The sequence below is a fragment of the Clinocottus analis genome, unplaced genomic scaffold (genome assembly GCF_023055335.1).
Source record: "Clinocottus analis isolate CAN_PGR_092001 unplaced genomic scaffold, fCliAna1.0.p SCAF_2, whole genome shotgun sequence".
NCBI classification, from domain to species: domain Eukaryota; kingdom Metazoa; phylum Chordata; class Actinopteri; order Perciformes; family Cottidae; genus Clinocottus; species Clinocottus analis.
Window position 1 is genome coordinate 6,555,162 of NW_027175931.1, and position 19,405 is coordinate 6,574,566.

At 41.6% G+C, this 19,405-nt stretch overlaps 2 protein-coding genes across 3 annotated transcripts in view; one reads left to right on the forward strand and one right to left on the reverse strand.

The window, feature by feature from the left end:
- The window catches only part of kcnab1a (potassium voltage-gated channel subfamily A regulatory beta subunit 1a), a 93,237-nt gene extending 77,840 nt beyond the window's left edge, over window positions 1-15,397 (forward strand). For both annotated transcript variants that reach the window (XM_068584901.1, XM_068584902.1), the window contains exons 4-14: window positions 277-356; window positions 1,657-1,701; window positions 3,162-3,206; window positions 4,347-4,390; window positions 4,496-4,582; window positions 7,079-7,164; window positions 8,657-8,777; window positions 9,100-9,194; window positions 10,183-10,303; window positions 10,837-10,925; window positions 11,150-15,397. In XM_068584901.1, the coding sequence (XP_068441002.1) occupies window positions 277-356; window positions 1,657-1,701; window positions 3,162-3,206; window positions 4,347-4,390; window positions 4,496-4,582; window positions 7,079-7,164; window positions 8,657-8,777; window positions 9,100-9,194; window positions 10,183-10,303; window positions 10,837-10,925; window positions 11,150-11,239 (903 nt within the window). In that variant the 3' untranslated portion in view covers window positions 11,240-15,397. The remainder of the gene's footprint in view (window positions 1-276; window positions 357-1,656; window positions 1,702-3,161; window positions 3,207-4,346; window positions 4,391-4,495; window positions 4,583-7,078; window positions 7,165-8,656; window positions 8,778-9,099; window positions 9,195-10,182; window positions 10,304-10,836; window positions 10,926-11,149) is intronic.
- A 131-nt stretch (window positions 15,398-15,528) lies between these two features.
- ssr3 (signal sequence receptor, gamma) lies at window positions 15,529-17,422 on the reverse strand. The gene is made up of 5 exons (XM_068584963.1): window positions 17,193-17,422; window positions 16,641-16,767; window positions 16,436-16,534; window positions 16,052-16,183; window positions 15,529-15,828 (listed from the first exon to the last, which is right to left on the reverse strand). The coding sequence occupies exons 1-5, from the start codon at window positions 17,323-17,325 to the stop codon at window positions 15,762-15,764; spliced, it is 558 nt and encodes a 185-aa protein (XP_068441064.1). The 5' UTR covers window positions 17,326-17,422; the 3' UTR covers window positions 15,529-15,761.
- Between the last annotated feature and the right edge of the window lie 1,983 nt (window positions 17,423-19,405).

Here is a 19,405-nt window from a genome sequence, read left to right on the forward strand (position 1 = left end):
ACTTATTCTCTGAGGAGGGCTTCAGGCTAAAGTGTGTCCAGAATGATAACAAAATTTAAAAAAAGAACAAATGAAGAAGCACAACTTTGTGGTGGGCCATGTTTTTATTCATTGATGAGGTTTTCGGTAAACCTGGAACACCACAGCTGTGCAAACCCAAAGATATTAATATGCTTAATGCTACAGCTCGTCCATGGATTTTTATTTTGTGTGTGTGTGTGTGTGTGTGTGTGTGTGTGTGTGTGTGTGTGTGTGTGTGTCCTGTCCTGTTACCAGGTTGCCGAGCAGCTCATGACTATTGCCTATGACAGTGGAGTCAACCTGTTCGATACAGCTGAGGTCTACGCAGGCGGCAGGTGGGTGTCAAACCAAACCGAGCTCTCACTGGTTTCGTAGCTCAGGTTGGTGTGACCAGGTGCAGACGTCTGGCCCGAACGTGGCTCCAAGAGGGTTTTTTTTTTTTTTTTTAAAGTTCTCATGAATGTTTAGCCAACATCTTTCATACATGCAGAGTCGAATTTGTTTTACTCATTTAGTAAAGCGAGAAACAACTAGTAGGTCTGGAGTGTCGTACAATTTGAGAAAAAGGTGTCCACACGAGACATGCCAGATGTTTGAGACTGGACGGGTGAATTCCCTTGGACCGCCTGACGTTAATGTAAATGGACCCGTACTTGTATAGCGCTTTCCTAGTCTTCCGACCACTGAAAGCGCTTTAACACTACATGACATCATTCACCCATTCATACACTGATGGGAGGAGCTGTCATGCAAGGTATCGCATCAGTATTATCAACCATTCATACACCGTAGGCGCAGCTATGGGAGCAATTTTAGGGTTAAGTGTCTTGCTTAAGGACACATGGGCTAGTGGAGTTGGGGAGCAAACCGCCGACCCTCTGATTGAAGCCCGACCCTGCTCACCACTGAGCCACAGTCGCCCAATGTGAGGTTGGAGTCATTGTTTTCATTGATTATTGTGTTTTCTTTGGCACCTTGAAGTAACCTGAGACTGTGCCTTTGGATATTCTTTGAATATTTTTTTTTTTTAAATATATATTATTATTCATGCAGCATTTTAGGTTAATCTTTTGGATTAAAGGACTATTTTTGAATGATTTGTGTTAGAACAAGGTGCATTGCAGCTTTGACAGGCTTACGTCGTGAACTAATCAACAGGATCTGATGTTTATTATTTATTATTTATTCAACCCGTCTGATGTCTGAGTCTGATGCAAACATGAGGAAAATCCTGCAAAACACCTTTTCAGCCTGTGCTAGCTTTATCAGGCCGAGTGAGAAGATTTTCATTATTAGCTCAGCATTCAACAAATTGAAATTTGGGATAGTCACCATGACAATAAATATTAGTTTTGGATCACTTGTATTCCAGTTTGATTGTTTTCACAGTTAAATGATGAGTGATTTCCTTGAGCTGTATTGCAACGTACCAGAAAATGTAAAATAAACAATAATAAAACCAAAAGTCTACCATCTTACCTGTTTATGGACACAATGCTATGCCGTCTTTTCAATGCACATGACAGTGTTTAGTTTGATATCAATAAATTGCAGGGTTGATATTGTTTGTGACACAAATGTTTATGAATTCAAGCTGCAATTTAATAACGCCACCTCATTTATATTGCATTGCAGGGCTGAAGTCATTCTAGGAAACATTATCAAGAAGAAATGCTGGAGGTAATGGTGACATAAATGTGTGTGATGAAGCTTCATCACTTTTATTGTGACAGAGAGAAATGATGATGTGTGTGTGTGCACGCTGCAAGAGGCAGCGAGAGAGAGGAGAGTGTGAGGGGCATGTGTGAAAAAAAGACAGAGGATTGGAAAGAGAGATTTATTTCTTTCATTTGGTGTGTGTGTGTTTGTGTGTGTGTGTGTGTGTGTGTGTGTGTGTGTGTGTGTGTGTGTGTGTGTGTGTGTGTGTGTGTGTGTGTGTGTGACAGATATGTTTGATGTCAAAGTGATGCTGAGATCTGGACTATCTCTGCTGTGTCATGTTTCTTTAGATCTGACTACATTCCTTATTTGTGTACTTCAGTACACACACACGCACACACATACACACACCTACACACACACACACACACACACACACACGCATTTCATCACAATGGCAGCATGAGACAGTTACTGTATAAAAGTCTGCCTGCAGGCATTTTCAGTTTCCTCAAATCTCAAATATTCCCTTAAGTTATTTAAACAGCTTAGTTTATTATCTATCAACTGTGTTGGAAAGAGAGAAGACAGACTTACAGTATCAAAGACAGTAACTGATCGTAATAGAAAATACCTGATGGATCATTAAATTGCCATCTCGTCATTGTGCAGTTTCAACTTTTGAGCAGACCTGACAGAGCGCTGACGTCTGTAGCCTGGACGAACGCATGAAGATTGTTTCTCCAACTTTTAGCCTTTGTGACTCAGGAGCCTAAACCGTACGACTCAGTGTCTTGTACAAGCACAAACATGCGCATCAACCAGCCGTGTGCACTGTTGAATATGCAGCGCAAGTTACACCGAAAATGTGGTAATGTTTGTCCCTGCCTCAAGTGTCATTATTGACATTTGATGCTGGTGCACAATGAGACGCTGGACGCGGCCTTTCAGTCTCCGAGTGCCGTCACGAGTTTACAGAGTGGAGACTGAGAATTGAAGGAATGACCTTCTTCAGTTGCCACATCCACTCCATGTATTGATTTGTCACGAGTGACTTGAGACGCTGTCGGAGTCGCGCCCGTTCAATTAGCCACTCGTTAATTGTCATTTGATGAAAATGAATGTGGCGAGGTTATCCTTTCCTGCGAGGGCTCCAGAAATCCTCTTCACAATGCACAATGTTTAACAGAGCACCAGACGTGTAATGACAGGACGGAACCAAAATCTCTTCAGCAATTCGTGGCTGATTTATTCACAGACGTTAGTCCAACAGTCACATTGAAGTGCTTCAGAAGGAATATGAAGGTACCTCAGTGACAGTGAGAACAGATGATGACGGCTTTAACTCAACTACTAAGCAGAGAGAGCAGGATGAGCACTGTCGGTAATAAACACATCCATGATGGGACCAGATGTGTTTATCGCAAGTACAATGCATTACGTATCGCTCATTCTGCTGCATCTTCTTTTTTCGTTCTCAGGCGATCCAGCATGGTCATCACAACTAAACTCTACTGGGGAGGAAAGTAAGTAAGACCCTCTGATGTTCATGCCTGAAGGCAGATGGGTGGTTAGTTAAGTTGTATTTATTGAGGTCTGACCAGAGAACATCAGTCAAGACAATTCAGCACGCTTAAATATTATTACGAATATCGCTGAGTAAAACGTCAAAGTCCTTAAGAGGAGCAGAGCTTCAGTCACACAAAAAACTACAACAACAAATTTGTTCTCAAATCTATTTGAGTATGCCATGTATATACGAGACAAATATGTTATTACTATTTATTACATGTCTTTGTTTATTAGATTATTAGAGCACCGTTGAGAGCATATCCTTGCTATAGAAAGCATGATGTTGCTATGAACATTCTGATCTTCGTACACAACACGAGGACTGTTGTTTTTGGATAATAGTGGGATAATATCAGGGTTCATTGTGCGATCGTACATTATTTCTTACATATCTCTCCAGCGTGCACTGTGCAACGACGATGAGAGCTTAGCCTCTCAACCTTAGCCACTTCCTGCCACATTAGCCAATAAAGCGCCCAGGAGCTCTGCTGAGTCTGGAGAAAGAAATGGAAAAATAAAGTCAAGTTTTTTAACACACACATACACACATACACACTCTTCAGTGGAGAGCGTCCAACTGGGTCTGGAGATAAGGAGGAAGTTATTCCTGAGCATCCCTTCTTCTCTCTCAGGAAGGTTTAGTCCTTCACCTCTCCAGAAGTTGGTTGCATAATGATGAACAGTTGAAAGCGCACCGACCCAGTTCCATAAAACAGCCCGACGCGGACTTTTTCATGTCATGTCCCTTTGTCAAAAAGCGATTTTTGAATGACTTTCACTCTTCTCGGAGAGATATTGGATGACTGATATTTAACAGTTGATTAAGCACCAGAACGTTCCGATGATAGTTGAGTTGTTTCAAAGCCACAAACGCAGCATCACAAGAATAAAATGGTTCATTCTGTCTCTTCAGTCCTTCACATGGTTGGTTACATGACGTTACACTGCACAAGAAGAAGAGAATAAGAGCGAACTCTTGAGTCTGTGGGTTGAACATGTACACAGACAACAATGGCCCGAGAGCCAAAAGTCAATTCATGACTGAAAAAGATTTACAGTGAAGCTCATCGTTTGGTTTGTGTTTGTCCCGTCAGAGCCGAGACGGAGAGAGGACTGTCCAGGAAACACATTATTGAAGGTCACACACCCATTCACACACCAGATAAACAAAGAAACAACTTTGGACTCTCGACAAACCTGAAATAAATCTTCTTCTGCGCTGCATTTTTTTTTTGTCTCTCAGGTCTAAAAGGCTCTTTACAAAGGATGCAGCTGGAGTATGTAGATGTAGTTTTTGCCAACCGCCCTGACAGCAATACTCCCATGGAGGGTGAGTCATATTTCAGCTGATGTTTTGTGTTCCTGTTGCAATGAACTCGATGTCCACGTGTTAGGCAGGCAGCCCTGTATCATTAATTAGCAAGAAGTTGTTTATTGGCATGCATATTAGCAGCGTATGGCTTCCTCGTTAATCATCAGAGAGGAATTGTGTTCGATTGCTATTCTGAAGCTAAAGCCCGCTAACTGTGGGGTTTCTCTCAATGCTGAGAGCTCACAGCTAATCGATCTGGAAGTTGCATGTCAATTACTTATTTACTTTTCCCTCTGAATTACAGCTCTCCTTCAGTGGGGCTTTTAAAAAAATACATGTATTCATGTAAAGCTAGATAACCTGGATTCATCAAAACCAAAATGAAAGCCCAAATGGCTGAAATAATACTTACATTCCCCTTATTGTTGACTGCGATGCTCCAGATAATGCACATGTTGTAACTTTGATATGCCAGTTTGCATATGATTTCTATATTTAGGTTTTAATTGTGATGTGGTGCAAGCTGTTGCTTTCCTCATTTACAATAGCGGCATGGTGAATGATGCATTCAAACACAGGCCTTGATGTTTACTCTTTATAGGTTTCTTCTATGCTGCCAACGTACTTTTCTCCACCATCTGCACTCGCTGTTCATTTCCTATTTTATCCTCTCAACCATTCGATCTATCGCACTTCCTTCCATGAACTCGTTTTACTCTCCGTCTTCTTCTCTCCCCTTGTTATATTGCACGGAAATCGAGGCAAGTAGCATTTAAATGTGAGCGCAGTGGGCACAATCGCAGCACGTTGCAGGAGCTGGCGGAGAGGAAGGCAGAAGTAACCAGAGACCGAATTGTTTCCTTTGCTTTGTACTGTGTTATTTCCTTCGACAGGGTGCTATTAAGCAAGGCATCTGTGTTCCAGGTTGTTAATTATCATTTACCAGGCTGAAACAAAACTATTTCCTCTATCTTCCTTTTCCTTTTTTTTGTGTTTCTCACATTTTTCTTGTCTTTTTCATTGCTTCCGTATCCCTCATATCTTGTCGTTTTGCCAAGAGACAGTTGTGCAGCGTGAAGCACAGGAGTCCTGCCACAGTGAGCGCAGGGCGAAGATGAGTAACCCTAACGACAGTCCTAATCTGAGTTTTTGTCGGCCCTGACCGCTGTTGGCTCGCACAGTCGGCCGTGTTGGAGCTAATTGCATCATTAAAAATGTGGCGGATAGAGTGCGATCAGAAGCTTTTCATATGTGAGCTTGTTAGTGTGTGTCCCTGAGGTGTTGAGGCAGTGACGATCTGTCAGCAGGTAGGAGAGACTCAAGGAGGCGGGTGGCCTCTGGGGACTTTTCTTTTGTGTGTGTGTGTGTGTGTGTATGTGTGTGTGTGAGTGTGTGTGTGTGTGTGTGTGTTTGCTCTCAAGGCCAAGATTTATCTTTTTTTTAAAAAAATTTCTGATGGCAAACCCATTTCTAATCGCCTACTTTCTCATTGTTTCTGTTTAATTCAAACTTCCTGTTGCACTGTTTTCAGGGTCTCATCCATCTCTCCCTTTGTCTCTCATGAGGCTTGGTTGCAACAAAATATTGCTCGTCCCCGAGCAAGTTACATCTATTGTTCTTCATTCTTTATCTTTGCTCGAAAACAAAGCAATCAAACAAACACATTTTTAATCACGTTCTCTTTAAGCGCCAGCTCTGTTTGGTGCTTTATATATTACATATCAGGTGTTTTAGGATTCACCTCAAGTATGATCAACACAAAATGGTCTAAAGGAGTTGGTTTCTTAGTTATATATACATTTATCTCAATAATTAGATTTATATATGTATGTATTTATTTTATTTGTTGTATATATTGAGCATCTTTCTTTCCTGTTAGTTTTGTCTCTTGCTATTGTGACAAATAAATGTCTATCTATCTATCTATCTATCTATCTATCTATCTATCTATCTATCTATCTATCTATCTATCTATCTATCTATCTATCTATTTATCTATCTATCTATCTATCTATCTATCTATCTATCTATCTATCTATCTATCTATCTATCGTAGTGTCTTGATGACATTTGTCACAGTTGCAAATGCTCTCTCCTATGTCTACTCTCGCTCATTAAGCTTTAATAAGGCCATAACATTTTAAAATGGACTCTTCTGAGTGAATAATGGCTTTAATATATACAAGGAATTGTTGTGAATCCTGTTAACTGCTTTCAGAGAAGAGGGAAGCCGGCTGAGAAACATTTTGTCTCTGCACACACCAAGGTTATTTTTTCCCCCCTGTGAGCCTAAAAGACGCCACCGTTTTGTTGAATGCATTTTGAATGTGTTTTGATGCAGCGGGGACGGATGACTTTCATCTGTTCGGAGTGCAGAATTCCATCCAGGATGAATGTTACTGTCTGTTACCAGCACTGTACAGGGTGGCCTGGTGTTGATTGTTCACTGTTGATCCAGATGACTGACGCGGTGTGGGCATGTGTGTGTGTGTGTGTGTGTGTGTATCTCTGCAGAGATTGTTCGGGCCATGACTTACGTGATCAACCAAGGAATGGCGATGTACTGGGGGACGTCTCGGTGGACGGCCATGGAGATCATGGTAAGACATTGTTTGTCATGGCAACTGTCTTTTTGGTTTAAAAAAAAAGAATGAAAACACACCTTTTCTCTATGAGTCACATAGGTGGGTCTTGAACTATAGCTACACATAAGACGCAGAATGCATTACTTTAGCTGCTGTACTGCCGTTTTAAACACTTCTCAGCTCGTCAGAATTAGGGGTTTAATGATGTTTTTGTCATTCAGTTTTAGGGGAAAGCGTCTTGTTGCTTTGGCAGATTAGATGTCATACACCGCTGACTAGAATAACAGAAGATGATTGCTTTGATTGGCAGAGACTTGGATTCAAACCTTTCATCTGGGATTCAACAAACCATAGAATGAAGACCCAAGAAGCCATATTTACTCTTGTTATGTTCACTACCATCACAGCATTAGAACCCATTCTGAGCAGCTCATTATCACGTTGCTCATATGCATAATCATGGTTGTTTGTTTCTATGAGGTGTTCCCACAGAGGCTCAGTGGTTCCCTCCATCTATGTTTGTTCTACCTCCTGTACCTCCTATCTACCTCCTGTTTCAACCTTCTCTGCAGTAACAAATATATATATATATATATATGTCCAGTCGGAGTATGAAGCCACGACAGAGAGTTATGAAATAATCACATGTCTAAACTGACATTCAAGGACCTAACACCAATTATCTCCTCCCTCTGGCCTCTTTCTCACCCTGCGCCTCCCCCTGTGAGCACAGCGCCATGTGTTGACACTCTCTGTCTGTGATCTCGGTGAAAAGGAGCAGCTATCTTTGTAGAACACAAGCCCGGATGAAAGCCGTGTAATTTATAGCATCAGTAATGAAAGGGAGGGGTAAACACGTCTTCTGGTGTACGTGACATGGCAGGTGTAAAGTACACGCACATACGCAGGCTCGAGGGGCATGTCATGGGGTCGCTGCAGAGAAGGCCAACATGTAATTTATAAGTGAGCGATGGTGTTGATGTTATCATTGCTAAATAGATTCCCCTCCCCTCATCCCCCTTTGAGCGCTCTCTCATCCTGACATGTTTCACAGCAGCAGACACACAAAATGAAAGAGTGGGGAGTGTTTGAAGAAGCAGCAGGCCTCACATGTGTCTGTTTTCTCAGGCATGCATTCGTGAAGGAAATGTGGAAATACAGATAAGAAAGTATGACTATGATGCCTCACAGAGTTATGATATGGAATATTGATTGGGGGACTTACTGTGAGCCCTTCATTTGAATTTGTACCACGCTCCCACGAGCTGATGAACAGCCTTCCAGCTCTTCCCCCCCGAGCAAAGTCATCGCTATCTGTGGCTCAGCGATGTTTGCTCTCTTCTACCCTCGTCTCTTTTCTTCTCACCAAAGAGAAAACAAAAGTTTAAAGCCGCATTAAATTAAACGCTGCATAAAGGTGACACTGCAGTGAGTCATTACAGACGTTCATTAATTCTTGCCCCTTTTCTCATTGCCTTCCTCTTCTTTTCTTTTTTTTTATCTCTAGGAGGCGTATTCAGTGGCAAGACAGTTTAATCTGATCCCTCCAGTGTGTGAGCAGGCAGAGTATCATCTCTTCCAGAGGGAGAAAGTAGAAGTGCAACTGCCTGAACTTTACCACAAGATAGGCAAGTATTCTTTGTGTTGGGTACTCTTGGGGCGAATTAGCCAACCGATGCCATTGGACGTGTTCGCACAAACATCCTATGGTCCGCTTCTCCTAGATGAGTTTAATTTCTGAACTAATTAAACCGATAATTAATCTCTAGAATCATCTGTTGCTCATTCCCTCCGAGTTTTATTTTAATTTTTTCTTCCTCTTCTCATAAATTTTCACTTTCCTGGCACTGTTCTCACACATTTTGTATTAATTTGTTCACACGTCTTCCTTCAACACATCTCACTAAAAGTCTAACCCTGTTTAACTCATTATGGTCTCCATGGTGACAGGAGTTGGAGCGATGACGTGGTCGCCGTTGGCGTGCGGCATCATCACGGGAAAATATGAAAATGGCATTCCTGAAACTTCCAGGGCCTCCATGAAGGTATGCAAACTAAACTCCCTCATCATTCTTTTCTATTCCAACACAGGCAAGCGATCTGCTCCAAAAGCAGAAGAGCCATGTGAGTTGAGGAGAACGCTTTGAGCCTTCACAGATTCTGACTTTTATTTTGACTTCAATTAGTGTCAACGTCAGGGAGGTAACTGTCCCCCAACAAAGCAAATGTTTTCTACAGAAGCTGCTCAAGCTTCTGCAGATAATAAGAATGAGAGAATGAGCTTGTCTGTCCATGTGACAGCTTTGTTTAACTCAATGGTTCATAACACGGGGGTCAGGACTTCAAGATCTATTGATATATTCGGCACGAGAGCAATAATAATTATGAAATATGCTTCTTCTCAGTAATGTACTGACACTTATTTCTTCAGTTTCTTGAAAGTTAACCATCTGAGAGGTAGTATGTATCATAACGCCACACTGAGGCTATAGATACAGGGGACACTGCTTCCTTTTAGGGGATCACGAGCCAAAACAGTTGGGAACCACTGTTTAACTACTGATAATCAATATATTGAAGACAACTTCTTTAGGTAGGTGTCTTCAATGCTTGGAATATGTTTTAAAGTTACACTGGATATGATTCTGAATCTTTTTTTTTCATTAAATCTCAATTATATTTATTTTTTTACGTAAAGTGTTTCTCCTTTATCAAACATATACTGTCATGCTGAAGGGAATAACTCCCCATTTTGAAAATATGCTTTCTTGGATGAGAAGCACCACGTTTGTACATTCACTATGCAGTAGTGCGTAGCCAGCAGATCGTTAGCTTAGCATAGCATAAAGACTGAAAGCAGAAGGAAACAGCGCAAAGGTCAGAAAATACACCAACCAGCCCCACTCTGGCTCACTGATTAACATGCTACATCTTGTTTGTTTAATCAACACAAAAACAGAAGTCTTGGTTGAGAAGGTTATGTAACTTCCTCATTCGATCGCTCAAACTCTTTCCTCTCCTCTCCTCCGGCAGTCGTATCAATGGTTGAAGGAGAAAATAGTAAGCGAGGATGGAAGGAAGCAACAAGCCAAGCTGAAAGAGCTCAACCACATTGCAGAGAAGCTGGGCTGCACGCTGCCTCAGCTGGCCGTTGGTGAGGTTTCATGTTTGAGGTCAACACGGTAGAAGCAGCCGAAAGCAGGGCTTTGAAAAAGCCAGTGCTCAGGGCTTTCACACAGAAACCTTTCTATTGTGAGACATGACCAAATTCTTTCCACACTGTCTGTGTTTGCTTATTATTTGTGTCTCGTGGTTTGATTTCCCCTGCAGCACCCTCGCGAAAAACAGACTTCAATATCTGTTTGTGCTTTCAGCTGCATTGTTGGGCACTGATATAGTATCTGAGCTGCCTGGAAGGTAGAAGTAAATGTAATCAAACGTTGTGGTGTGCTTTGGAAAAAAACGGCTGGCAGACATTTAAGGTTTGTAATTGGTTATAAATGGACTTAGGGAAACTAAAACCATTGATTTGTAGTTAAATAGGATCCATTGTTATGTACTTCCAGGAAGAGCAAAGGAAGGACTAGAAGCTAAAAGCTCAGTTTGTATTTGTGGTGTGTTGGAGTAATCTGTAGTTTGCCATCAAGTGGGCTCTGTGTGAACATCAACCTCTCTTTCTCTCTCCAGCGTGGTGTCTTAGAAATGAAGGAGTGAGCTCGGTTCTTCTGGGAACGTCCAACCCTGAGCAGCTCACTGAGAACCTCGGGGCCATCCAGGTGGGAACATGCAGAAACACACAAAGCTGTTGTTTCAGGTCCTCAGCTGTATCTCCCACTTCCCGCCAGCTCCATCGAATTCTAGATCAAAAAGCTTCCCCATATCTGAATCTTTTTATCCATCTGTGTCTTTACTTTTCCCCCTTTTTTTTGGCCTCACTGTATATTTCACTTAATTCCTTCCTGCCAGGAATAGTCAATTCATCCTTCTGTCTTTTGTCCAGGTCCTCCCGAAGATGACATCTCATGTGGTGTCCGAAATCGACCACATCTTGGGCAACAGGCCGTACAGTAAGAAGGACTACCGCTCTTAGACCAGGCTGGTGGACTTCCCGAGAGGTCAGCCCTCCTCCTCACCTACCTACTTAAGCATACTGCTACCATGGACCCACCGCTCAATGTTTAAGTCCATGGTTCTCTCCTTGGGCCCCACTCAGCTCCAGCCCACCTCAGCCTGGAACAGACAGCCTTGCTGCGTCCAGCGTTGTCCTGCTCAGATCGGGTTCATCTCAGGTCCGGCCCAGCTCAGCCAAGAGACGCTTCACAAACTCAGCTTTTTTGCAGCCTCAAAACACAACTTAGGCCATCCATGTGACACACAACTTTGTCCCCCTTACTCTGAACCGAGGTGTTTTTCTTTCAGCGCCAGTCCATTTAAGAATATCTATGCAGAGCTTAGTCTTACCCATGCCCACTTAGAGCACCTCATATCGGTTCAACTCCATTCAGGGGTCCCGTTGATGTAACATACACACGCCCACAATTTTAAACAGTCACAGTTTGGATTTGAGCAGGACAGTTTGAAAAGCACTGCAGGACTATTTTAAGTGAAAGTGCCTTGCTCAACGGCTTCTTGATAGTCGTTGTTGAGTGAGACAGCAATGTTACTTCTTCCCTTTTCCGACCAGCATCCTCTAAACTAAATGACTCAGACCCTCAGGTCTCAATCCTCCTATCTAATGCCCAGACTTGCACCCACAAGTAATTTAATTTGAGCACAACATTCATACTGAGCTCATATTTAATTCATGTACTTGCTGTACTGCGAGCTGAACACATCAATACAAGCGCCTTCGACTTGTGCGATCCAGGTAGCTTAGGAAAGTAGACACAAAGACGCTTTTGTCGCATGAACCCCCCGCAGTCACTCAGTGCTTTCATTCAATTGCTGTTCAGCGCAGCAAACAAAATTAACATATGAGCTCAATCATCTCACCTCTTGTGTCAGAGGCACACGCTCAAAACGTGGGATAAAATGTGTTTTTTCATCAAATGTGAGGTCAAGCAATGACAACGCTCATACTTGTTGAATGAGGCCTCGGCAAACCACCTCCCTGTTAGCTTGAATTAGCTTTAAACTACCTACCAAATGTACTCAGTCCCATACTTAGAATAGTATTCCGTAGATATTATAGGCTGCAAATCCTGAGTATATTATCCAACAGGTGCATGTTTCTCCTACTATAGTGTGCCTCTCGTTACTTTTCTACAAAGCACATAATGAAACGGAAAGGAGTTTGATGGACTGTTTGTGAAGCAAAGGATTGAGGAACATCAGCGGGATCTGGGCGAGAGGGAAGCATGTCGCCCTCGTGTGGTTTCTTTCAGGAACTACTGGTCTGCGTCTTTAGATTATAGAAAAGAGAAATAACACTTTGCAAAAGAAATGGACTACATTTCTCTCCGTTTGCATTCTCCATGGAGACACTTGACTCCTTTTGTTGCCCGTGAACTGAACCTGCTATGCCTCACAGAAAAGGACTTATATCAAGTGTATGTTATGAAAGGATGACTGACCTCCTGGCTGGTCATGATTATAATAACTGCAACAATTGCTTGTTAGAGGCACAAAGAGGCATAAAGGCAAGGTTTGTGGAATGTGGAAAAGATTATAGTATTTATTCTAGACTAGTTAATATATAGAACTTTATTTTGACATTTTGGGATATTGTTTGGAGATCTATATGGATGTTACATGTACATACAATGTTAAGGCATACCTTGTAACATAAGCAAAACCCGTAAGAAACCTCTCGTGCATAGGAGGACTTCTCAGTACTGTATGGCAAATATATATATAGATATGATGTAAATAGAGTTATTTTGTTGATCCTCTGCAAAATCACCGCACACAATGCAGCGTTTGAGTCACTCTTCGTCCATCTTCCTCCAGCCTGACTTTACACTGTCACAGAATTCATTTCTGGCTCCTAAAAAGATATTTCACAGAAGTATTTATAAGGACAAAACTTACATATTCTTTGTTTTTGCATCAGCTAATGAAATCTGTATAAACAATGTCATTATTTAAAGGCGCTTCTGTAAATAATGAGCTTCTGTTCAAACTTCAGCATCGACCTCGGATCACCATCTCCAAACCAGGGGTCTCGGCTCTCACAGCTCATGTCGCCTTCGTGTGTCGTTGCTCTGGTTCTTTTTTTCATCTGGAAAACAAGCCATCACAGCAATCTGCAGAAAAGTTGGCCTGGTTCCAGTCGAGTGTACTGTCTTGTCATCGGTGTACATTTGTTGACTTGGAGCTCAAACCCTCAACTGATATCAAAGGAAATTTCAGCCGGGAGTGCTGTTTTAGAAAATGTGGACATGAAGCATTAGTGAGCAGTGATTGGCTCCCGGTTGACTTTAGGACGTTCTTGTGATTATTTACATTGACTTGTTGCATAAGAAAAAAAGTGACCTGACTTCCTTTTGGTCATCATTTTAACGCAAACGACCAGCAATGTACAAACAGAAGAAAAAAAACAGAAAAAAATTCTATTGCTGTTTTTCTATCAAAGACTTGACTCTTCCCAAAATAAGGACAATACGTGGTTGATATATTAAAATGGTAATTAGTAAAACAGTCACTCCTGGAACTCCAAATCGTGTGATGTGTACTTCTGCGTGAGTTTGGCTGCAAGTCAACAAGCTGCTTCTCAGCTTGAACCAGTGACCATGTTAGACGGCGGCCTGCCGGTGTGTGTGGAGACTTCTCCACCCGACAGAGTGCCTTGACTTGAGTCCCACTACAGGAAAACAAAATCAGGGATGTCTTTCATTACGAGTTGTTAAATGTGTCCGGATGCTGTCCGACGAACAAAGTGAGAGTACAACAATAGGTGCGCAGATTCTTGTATTATTAGATCGCCTAATTAACAGTATTAAATATTACCTCATTTGGACAAATGTTGTTGAAAACAGAGCAGTAAGACTCTCGTGGTAGATTTTATGTAGAGGTATTTTTATTTGGATGCTGACTTAAAGGTACAGTATGCAGAATTTTCAGTAAAGAAATACAGAAGTTTAGTGTGGTATAAAAATAATCTATGTTATTCATCATTTAAACCAGCTAGAAGTGTGTGTCTCTGACCTCTGCATGTATTTTCTCTTGCTGTGTTTAAGGCATGTATGGGCGTCGGCCTTCGGGCCCCACATGTTTGTGTGACCTCGAGCCAATGAGCAGGAGCTGCTCATTCTAATTCCCAGGTCTTTAAATACCAGGCCGAGGCATCTTTTAGGGTCCACGATACAAAGGGGCACTGAAGGCCGACCGACTGTTTTTTTAATATGTGTGTTTACACACACGACCCACAGAGCAGAGCTGCTACTACAGCGACGAGATGAAGCGTGCTGCAATGCCGCAGATGTGTAGCTGTTTGTGCTTTAGAACGTAACCGCCTTGAAACAACTGGAAGAAAAATGTCCTATTTCTCTCTATTTTGATACACCTCTCCCTCTCTTGTCCGCTCGACCAACGCTGAGCTCGCTCCCATGTTGAACCGGGAAAAAGAGGCTGTGTGTTTGCAAAGAGTCTGCATAGTGTACCTTTAAAATAAAGTAAACTATTACGAGAATTGGCATCTTTGTCCACTTAGTCCTTCCCTACGGAGGCTTTGTTCCATCTTGGCCTTCATTTCGTTTCCACCAAAAATAATGTGATGGGAACAGTTCAGTCAAACTGATTGTCTGTAGTATCTTCAACCAGCTTCATGATCCATCATTGTGTCCTCAGAAAGAGTCTTTAACAGCTCAAAAGAGGAAAACAAGCAATACAATAATCCTTTGGGTTCCAATGAAATGTAATGCATTGATAATGTAGAGAAACTCTACAGGTTTATGAGAATAGGGGGGTTTTCGCCACCATGTTCACACAGGTCTGAATGTCAAACTGGATCAAATCTGGAAACAACGGAGCTGTGGCTAAATGCTCAACTCTGATTCACACAACATGAAAAGTCCTGCATTGTGACCTGCGATCTTTGACCCAAGATGTCCTCTTCTGGTATGGAGCCAACCTCGATCAATTCTCATAAAAATGTCAAGTGATCTATTCTGCAGATGTTGCAGTTTCCTGCAACATTTTAACTTAGTTTATGGAAAAAGACATGACAGTGTTTCCTGTTTTGTTAAAGTGTTCAATCATCAGTGTATCGTTTTGTTTTCTCTGTAAATAGTCTATATGAAAGTGTGATTCTAATTAAATGCATTGCCAATGGAAACAACATCTCACTTTTGTCTATTGGTTATTAAACATTAAACAATGTTCTATTATCTTATTGTGAATGGCTGGCTGGCGCACGCAAACACACACTTAAGACAGAGGAAAAGTATACCTGGTTGCTTTATTTGTTACAAAAAACAGAAGACAGACCTGGAGAAACACACCCCAGACATTTGATCATGAATTTCATGAAGTTGAAATGTGACATTTCAATCCTTTAAAACCCCATTCCTAACTGAAGTGAAAAACAATAGTGTATACCCATCTTTTACCCACATGCTCTCCTCCTAAGTAAACCCACCCCTCTGGCTTTTAATCCCCTTTTTCTGCCTGTTTTACTTGGAGCCCGTAGACAGCAGAGCGATGAGTCCTGAGGAGGCGCTGATGGACAGAATGTAGTTGCTGAAAAAAACATTAAGTTAAGGCAAAACATCCGAGCTCTGAATGACAAAGAAATATGAAAAGGAATTAGTGCGGCAATATGCAACATCAGCCTTGACCTGCATGAAGCGTATGGCAACAAAACTGGACTTGCACTAATGCAATCTTAAGACAAATGTTTAAAAACGTCTAATCCCAACCGATGAATATGCTGACAGCTTGTATATTGTGATTAAAAGGATACACGGAGGGGTTGAAGTTCCTGAGCAGGAAGAAGGAGGCGACGATGACGAGCACCAAGAACAGAGTGTTGTTGTAGAAGATGGAGAAGGTGGTGGCCTCGTAGTCGGCGACCTCATTCTTCTTCCACAGGATCCTAAACAGACAGAAAAATAACTTTCATGGTCATGCGGAGAACCGAATAGGCTTTCAGCAACGGCTGAAGTCAACATGTGGAGAGGCTTTTAAAACGTTAACCCACGTTTAAGAAGACATTACATTTATGCTTTATACTTCTTTATGTCTTGACATACTACACTGAAAACAGTTAATTTGCTAAAGCTAGTTGCAGACGTCCAGCACAACACACTGTAGCGAGGAATGGCTACACAACACAATGCATATTCACCTCTCGTCTTTCTCCTTGCGGGACATCTTGCGGTTGTCTGCCTCGGACAGCTTCCTGGTTACCTCCTTGGAAACGGCGTCCTCACGTTTCTGGGCAACTCTGCAGGATGAGGGGGGGAAAGGTCAGAAATATGTAGTATCGGGGAAAGATTGTTGTCGAGCCAGATGAATGAAAACGTATGCAGAAAAGTGCGTCTGCTTCTTACTTGTGTTTGAGAACAAACTTGACGTTCTTATAGGCGAAGGCCACTAGGTAGGTGCTGACCAGAGTCATCACGGCGTACAGGACTGCGGACTGGACAAGGTCCATGTGCCAAATCCTCCAAAACAGCCCTATAAAGATGGGAGTCGATCAATATGGACCCAATATGCAGTATGTTGATTAGACACATTACAATCCAGATGTATGCAGAGTTAACTAAAGATTGGAAGCAAATGCTGTTTTTTTTTAAAACATAAAATTCTAATTACAAAGACCACTAGCTATAAATCTTATTTAATGAGAGTTATAGTCTACATTTAAACCTAAAGTAACCACACTGACAGGGTTAGCGAGCACAGTAATCTACCATTGTAGCACGTCAGTCATTCTTATTGATATTATTGTATTATTATGCTCTTCTTCCTTTAATCTTGTATGCTCATTCAAAGTATCCTTTACAAGCTTCAAATTAAATATGTGTTTTCCTCTAAATTGCTCCTTCAGTGAACCAGTGTTAGCTCGGCTCGTTAGCATCAGCTAGCTAGCCGTTACTCACAGATAGGGATGGCAGAGACGATGAGTGCATTTCCGTAGAAGAGAGCGGTGGACTTCGCGGAGAGGTTTCTGCTGAAGTCCTGGAGGAGGAGATCTTCCTCCGACTGCTGCTTGCTGTTGCCTTTGGGAGCCATGTCTGCGGATCGTCCGGTCTGTCTGTCTGCTGCTCAGCTCGGGAGACAAGGAGACTGACACGTCGGAGAAAGAGAAGGAGAGGGACGCGTCAGCATAAACCCGGATATACACTCGGCTTCTTCTTCTTCTTCTTCTTCGTTGCTTCGGTTACTGCAGCGTGTTGCTGCCCTCCACAGGACAACACACACACTGCACTTGTCACGCTGCATATTTGGACGGTCAGTGCACAAAATACAACCTCACATTTTTCACTTTCTTCTTGGTTATAGTTGTATAGTTTTTCATCCATAATATCTCTAACATGTTACATTAGGCCCGAAGCACTTACAGGGAAATTGTTCTATATCCTTAAAATACAAGAGTTGCTTTCGTTATTATTTGTATTTGTTTTACTGTTACAGACGTTTTCCCACCTCCAAGCACCTTAGAAGTAGCCTCTGTTAAGTTTTGGCAGAAACCCTCATTCTGCCTCTGCAGCAGCTGAATGTTTGACCTTCGTTCAGCTGTGTTGTCCTTGTTCTACGGATGTGGGCCTTTGTCTCTTTGTGTGTGTTTGAGCAACGGAAAACTATGAGTCAAATGCTTTGAATGTGGAGACTATCGCATACTGAATTTGACTGGACTTTTACTTGTGGATTACACTAAAAACAATACCCTAAAACTCAAAAGTGGCTCGCCAATTATATCCTCTTCCCGTTTCAAAAAAGGAGTCCTGGGAAAACTTAGGAACACCTGCTAGTTTCTGCAAACTGAAAATGTAGCAGTTCTTCTTTTACTGTTCTTAAGTTTGGAAAACTGCTTTCAAACAACTCCAACTGAATGAAAACTGTTGATTCCATGTTTTATACAGTAGATCCTGCACAAAGAAAATGTGTTTTATGTGCTTTGGCTGAACTAGTCCTTTATAAAATATGCATGTTATATTATTTTTTTTCAAACTGCCATCTGTATCCCAACCTGTCTTTTTCCATATTTTAAAAATGTTTTTATTGTGCATTTTTATGAACAGTTACACCAATGCATGTCTATACAAGTATGCTATAGAATATATAGTGAAACAGATGTTGTAATTGTGACATAACCTGATGTTTAAGATGAAAAAACAACTCAGGAACAACATAAACACACACTCTGGGCGCTGCATGCTGCTTAATATAATCAGCAAATATCATGTTAAAAAAAAAAAGGTTTTGAAAGATCAAAAGTGCGGTTCCTCTTTTCTGCAGAGTTCTTACTTCTCACACAATCATGCTCAATGCCAAACCACAAGCCAAACCATTACAGTCACATCAGCACATTTACTAACATGCAATATCCCAGTCTTTATTGCTTTCATAGAATAAATACTTCTTCTTTTTTTTGCAAATACAAATATTTCTTCTTTAAATACCCATTTCCACCTTCCTATTTGGAAACTCCGTTCCACAATACTTCTTTCTTGCAGCACTTCTTTACCGGTTAATAAAATAATACCTTAAAAAACAAATACTGCATGATGGAAAATCCTATTTTTGTGATGGTTTGAGGAGCTAACGTTCTCCAAGAGCTACTGCAGCAGAGTGCGAGTGCTTGTAGGATTCACACTTCGCCCACTAGAGGTCAATATCTACATGTCTGTACATGTCAGTCCTGAACGCCTGGCAACGAGTGCACGAGTCAATCTGCAGGTTTTAAATCACAAAGATTATAAACAATCTAGAAGTGTAAAGTCATGGCCTCATGCTGCTTAACATGCCAGAGACAATATATCTATTTAGTGTTTTATCATTTTTTTAAGAGCATTTTCACAGTGTAGAAAACTGGATATCATTCAGGAGGAAGAGATTTGAGTTTCCGAAAATTCACTAAAGTTTGGACTGACTGGAGAGAATTTTTGGAGACTAAAGGGATGAGTGAAGACTATCTCTCTTAAAAGCAAAACAAAAATAAAATCTCCATAAACAGTATTGAGCCTTCGATCCACCCTGGAGGCCCACATACCTCGGCCTGCTGTAGAACGTTTGCTTTTAAGTGCACACACACACCCCACGGTGCTATTTAAACACACACATCCTCATCTGACAAACATGCCCCACTCCG

What these genes read in the sequence shown, in the direction of transcription:
- ssr3 (XM_068584963.1), bottom strand. Translation starts at nt 17,325, where the DNA reads ATGGCTCCCAAAGGCAACAGCAAGCAGCAGTCGGAGGAAGATCTCCTC. An exon ending in CGTCTCTGCCATCCCTATCT is followed by an intron (nt 16,768 to 17,192) that starts GTGAGTAACGGC and finishes CCATCTTTATAG; the next exon opens with GGCTGTTTTGGAGGATTTGG. An exon ending in CGCAAGGAGAAAGACGAGAG is followed by an intron (nt 16,184 to 16,435) that starts GTGAATATGCAT and finishes CTGTCTGTTTAG; the next exon opens with GATCCTGTGGAAGAAGAATG.